Raw genomic sequence first — 5,683 nt, 5'->3', positions numbered from 1 at the left:
ATCTCAAGACGATCAGGTATTGGCATTCTATGAGGGTTTAAATGATCCTAACAAGAGTCTTGTAGATTTAGCTTGTGATAGAATGTTGATGGAGAAAAGCAGCGAGGAAGCCATGGAGCTCTTTGAGACATTGAGTGTGCACTCCCAACAATTCCCATCTAAAGGGAGACAAGGATTCAAAGGAAAAGGCATACACATGAAGAGAGCACCAATGGTGGAATTCAGGCTCAAATGGCTGCCATGGAGAAAGTGCTGGATATGCTCATGAAAGCTATGACTAATCATAGCAGTGCTCCTGTTCAACAAGTTACACAAGTCGAGGTATGTGCCATATGTTCCCATATTGACCACACCACTAAGACTTATCCCATGTTTTCAATTGCAGATCAGGAGTCATCTCTCATCAAGTTGTCCCAACATTATTATAAAGAGGAGCCACCTCCCATCAATTGGCCTCAACAATACCAAGAAGAAGAGTGTCAAAGTCAGTTGATGGAAAATCCCAATGGCCAATACATGGAGGAAGAGTCCACCTACGATCATGAGCAAGCTGTCTCATAGAGGAGTGAAGAGGTGGCTGAAAATCAAGTGGAATAGGGGACAGAGGAGCAAACCGTAGATCCACAAAAGCCACATCAAGAAAAAGAAGAGAGCACTAGGACTTTTTCACCATTAGCTCCTATTCCTGAATTACCAAGAGTCCAAGAGAGAAGTCATCTAGGGTTATGCAATTTGAGGACAACAAGATAGAGAAGCTCCCTGATTTTTCTTCTTACTATATTCCAGTTCATGATTCCCCACCGGATGAGTAACAGTTTGAGAAAGCTCAGAGTGGTCTTCCCCAATCTAGAAACACTCAAAAGCACCGTGTAGCAGAAAAGATTCATTCCCTTTGGTGCAAGAGAATGAAAGATTGGTGCTTCAAGTTTAAAGTGCCACAGTCTGGCTGAAGACGTTAAACTTAGCGCTCATGGGAGGCACCCCATAGCATATCCTTTTGTTTTGTTTTTGCTTGTGTTTTATTTTACTTTGGTGTTTTAGTGTTTCAAGTCTTTTGTCATGTTTTTACATTATGTTACTGCGATCGATCGTAACCTGCGTGCGATCGAGCGCAGGTCTCCACTTGTGGTTTTATTGCATTCTGTTACTGCGATCGAGCGCACCCTGAGTACGATTGAGCGCAGTAACCGACTTTTGGTTGTTGCACATTCTGTTAGTGCGATTGAATGCACCTTGTGTGCGTTCAAGCGCACCTCACCCACACACGCACAGCCTTGCGCAAGTGCGATCGAGCGCACCATGCGTGCGATCGAGCGCACTTGGGCAGCATTCCATAGTTATCTTTTTATTTTGTTTTGTTTAAGTGTGTTTTAATTTTTTTTTTTTTTAATTTTTTTTTTTTAGTTTTGTTTCTTTTTACTTGTTTGTGTGTTTTCTTATTTTGCAATGACAAGTGTGCTTCACTTCAAGTTTGGGGGGTGTGCTATGAGCCATGTTTTCCAAGACTATGTCGACCATCTCCCGGGTACACTCTTTCCTTTATTTAGACACATTGGGGACAATGTGTCATTTAAGTTTGGGGGTATGGGAGACACTTTACACACACCTTGTCCCAGTTTTATTTTATTTTTATTTGTGAAAAAATCAAAAAGAAGAAAAAAATATATGCATGTTCATGTTTGTCTTAAAATTTTGGTTGATCCTAAAAAATTGTGATTTGATTTCATTGGTGAGCTTAAAATTTTGAACACATGATCTAATAATTGAGTTTTTCAGTTTGGTTACTTGCTTAGGACAGTTGAGAATTCACATGTTTGATTTGATCTTACATAAGCACATTAGCACATAATTAATGAGGTATGACATGAAAGTTTAATGTGTGTGTTTCAATGTCTTAAGTGAAACTGGATGATTTTTTAGATGGATACCTTAGCATATATATATGTGAAAAAAAAAAATGAAAAAAGAAAAGAAAAGAAAAGAAAAATATGATCATTGATAAGCTTTTCACTGAGTAACTGGACCTCTTGCCTCAAAGCATTAAGTGTTCATGTCAAAAGGTGAAGAATTTTGATTTGGTTAATATCATGGTTAGTTTGGTTTCGCAGCCTTTTTGACTCGAGTTAGTAAGTCCTAGGGGTGTTTCTACACCTAATGCCCTAAAACCATCTGGTTTGGGAGTCATTGACTTAACACTCGTTACATGGGTTAATTAGAAAGCTTAAGGGAATCAAGCATTGCACAATCTGACAAAGAAGAAAAAGAAAAAGAAAAAAAAAATAAGAAGAAGAAAGAGAAAAATATGTCATTGTTGTTCATTCTAATGTGGATTTCAGTGAACTTTGAGATATTGAGACATTGCACCTTAAAACAATTGGAAGCTTCATATTTATGTGCTAGTTCACTTTACCCTATTTTCAAACTTGTGATGTCTTAGCATGTCTTTCGTAAGTAATTAAATTTTAAAATTCTAATTCATTGTGAATATGGAATTTATCTTTTTAAGCTTTCTAATGAATGAGAATCATGGTTTTGAAGTGATGCTTTAATTTTTGGAATAACATGAACTGTGCATGATGTTTGTGGGTAACATTTCTAGAAAACTCTCACGAGACTTTACTCGTCCACTAGAGAATTCCTAGTGGTTTAAAAGGCATGTTGCATACGCTAAATGCAATCGTACATCCCACGAAAGATAGATTTATCTCTTGTCTTCTGTTTTTCCATTCTTGTTTTTAGTTTTGTATTGTTAAGGGACTAGCAATATGTAAGTTTGGGAGTGTGATAAGTGCTAAAATATTCATATTTTCAGCCATTAACTTGCGTATTTTATTCCTTTGGTTTTACTTAATTAGGCCATTTTAATTCTTTTTTGTGTTTTTCATACTTTTACAGGCTTTTGGAAGAAAAAAAGTAAAATTAGGTAATTTGAGCTCAAAAGAGGAAATGAAGACAATTGTAGCTCCCTAGTACTGCGATCAATCGCAGGGTACCTGCGATCGAGCACAGTACCCGAGAGAACATAGCAGCAAATAGGCCAGGAGTGATCGAGCGCATGACAAAAGAAGAAACGATCGCAGATATGCGATCGAGCGCACCCGTGCGCAGGAGACTTATCAAGTGGCGGCTGGATTGACAATATTTCCATATTAGGGTTTTCCAATTCTAATTTGTGATAGGACTCAAAACCCTACGAATTCTCTAAGTTTACTACTTTGTCTAGGACTTCTAAAGCCTATAAATAGATCTCTAAGCCTCACAATTAAAATCATCCAATGTCCACAAAAAGCCAAAAATTATTCTAACAAATTCTCAATAAGACAAAAATGCCCCTATTAATTTGAGGAAAAAAATAAACTTTTAATTTTTATATTTGGCAACCCTTGATTTTTAAGTTTTTTTTAAAAAAAAAATTTTATTAAGGGTATTTTCGTCATTGGTAGCATTGATAATTTTTGGTAGTTAGGAGAAACATTGTCCTAATTACAAATTTAGGACATTATTGATTGAGTGTGTACTTGAGAAGTAATTCTAAAAGTTCCTCTTGTCTCACTTTTATATCTGTCAAAAAATAAGGTGGCTTTTAAAATTATGATTTGATCAAAATTCAATAGTGATTAATCATAACCATAATAATCACCAAAAAAAAAAAAAAAATCATAACCCTAATAGTGATTTTAAGAGTCATATCATTTTTAAAAGAACAGTAGTAATATAAGAGAGACTTAGATTGTGTTTATATATATATATATATATATAAAAAGCTCAACTCTATCGTTCCTTTTCTCGTCTAAGAAAAGATAAAAAATTCTTTATTTGATTTTGATGTAAGACTGAAACAAAGTAGACGAGGGAGTTGGAAAAAGACATTAACCATCAATATGAAATTGGAATTTATTCGGTGGTGGGTGCATGGCATCAGATTAAAAGGCAGATTCAAAGATGATATGAAATTATAAAGAGCTGAGGAATCCCACTCCCTCTCCCATGCCTATATATACCCACCACCCCAACCTCTTCCACTCCAACACAACAAGAAACCAAAAACCACACACAAAGCTGCCATGGCCTCACTGCAGTGCGTCAAGCCATCCTCCGAAACCTGCCACCAAAAATGCAGCGAAAACTCGCTGGGCCAACAGGTGTCAAAGATGACTTCTTCGGTTGTAGAAGAAGTACTTCACCATGGATCTCAGAGCCATGCCCAGGGGAAGCCGCTGGTGGCGGCGGAGACGCTGTCGAAAAGCAAGACAAGCTGTCAGAGCCAGAGCAAGGCGCAGCGGAAACAGGAGGGTGTAGCCAAAGCGCAGGCTCCGGGGAAGAGCCTTGCCGCCCATACCAAAGGTCACCACGGCAAGAACCACGCAAGTAATGGCGAGGGGAAGGCCAAGAAGAAAGGTGAGCACAAGAAGAAAGAGAAGAAGCACCTCTTGCATAAGGTCACGCACGGCGGCGGCAGCAGCAGCGACAGTAGCATCAGCAGCAGCGAGAGTGACAGTGACAAAGATACTCGCGGAAAGAAGAAGGCAAGTAGTGTTGTTAACCAATTGTTTGCCATCAGTTTTATGCATATAATTTTCAAAAAGAAATTCTCTGTTTAAGCATTAGAAATTTTTTTATTTTATTTTATTTTTAGTGTTTGGTAGGATCCAAAATCTTAATTTAGAAAAACTTGATTTAAGCCGTCTAGAATGCTTTTTATTTTTATTTTTTTTAAAAAAAAAGTCATAAATCATTTTTTGAGTTTTAATTTCTCTTTCTCAACCCTACAAAACATTATTCTCGCACACTCTTTATCACTTAGTTTATTAATTTTCTGTCGTTAGACGCCATCACCACCTCCTCTGTTATATTTTTTCGTATGAGCCAAACACTATAAAATATTTTTAGCCGATACAAACTGTCCTGAGCCTTAGTTTAAATTTTTCCAAGGATTTCTTGGGTGTAGCATCAGCACATCAAATGTGCATTATGAAACTAAAATATGGAAGTGCAATGGTTCAGTAAGAATTTTTAGCTTAAAGGAATAGAAATAAAAGGGAATTTTCTTACCCCGATGGCTTATCCTCATATCATAACTAATATTTAATTTTATATATATAGCATTATCTATGCAGCGTCCATGCTCTTTTCTTTGAAAACGGCAGATAGTTTTGTATTAGTTTTACTTCTATGTTTTATTTCCCAATAAATTTTCTATACTATAATAATATTTCTGAGTTTTGGTGTTTGCAGAATTGAAGGATCAGTGGCGAAATGTCGAAACACCATCATGATAAGAAAGAATATCCCTCATCCATGAATCGCACGATAATTAAATAAATAAGAGTGAAAAAAATAATCGCCAACCTCACTTGGCTTCGTGTATGGTGTGTCCCATGTAAAATTATATATATGTAATAATGTCTATCTTTTATGAATAAAATCTCTTAGTTATTAAAAAAAATAGTGCACCCCATTTGCTTAATTTGTTCATATCATCATCTGCAATCAGAAAATTGTTTATGTTCATCACCATGGTCCTAGTTTGGAATCAAGGGACCAAATTCCCTTTTCTTTTTTTTTTTTAATTTTTAATTTTTTTTATATATATAAAACCATAATTTATAGAAAAATGCTAAGAGTCAATAAGTTCCTCATATTTGGACTATATTCTCATATAAATTCAATAGATCAACCATTA

General features: G+C 36.1%; 1 protein-coding gene across 1 annotated transcript; it reads left to right on the top strand.

Annotated features, from left to right (window-relative positions):
- Positions 1–4,039: 4,039 nt before the first annotated feature.
- LOC132176649 (uncharacterized) lies at positions 4,040–5,446 on the top strand. The gene is made up of 2 exons (XM_059588913.1): positions 4,040–4,526; positions 5,236–5,446. The coding sequence occupies exons 1-2, from the start codon at positions 4,065–4,067 to the stop codon at positions 5,239–5,241; spliced, it is 468 nt and encodes a 155-aa protein (XP_059444896.1). The 5' UTR covers positions 4,040–4,064; the 3' UTR covers positions 5,242–5,446.
- Positions 5,447–5,683: the final 237 nt, after the last annotated feature.

The sequence above is a fragment of the Corylus avellana genome, chromosome ca3 (assembly GCF_901000735.1).
Source record: "Corylus avellana chromosome ca3, CavTom2PMs-1.0".
Lineage (NCBI taxonomy): Eukaryota > Viridiplantae > Streptophyta > Magnoliopsida > Fagales > Betulaceae > Corylus > Corylus avellana.
This window is presented reverse-complemented; position numbering and strand designations above follow the sequence as displayed.

Coding starts and splice junctions, on each gene's coding strand:
- LOC132176649 (XM_059588913.1), top strand. CDS start 4,065: ATGGCCTCACTGCAGTGCGTCAAGCCATCCTCCGAAACCTGCCACCAA.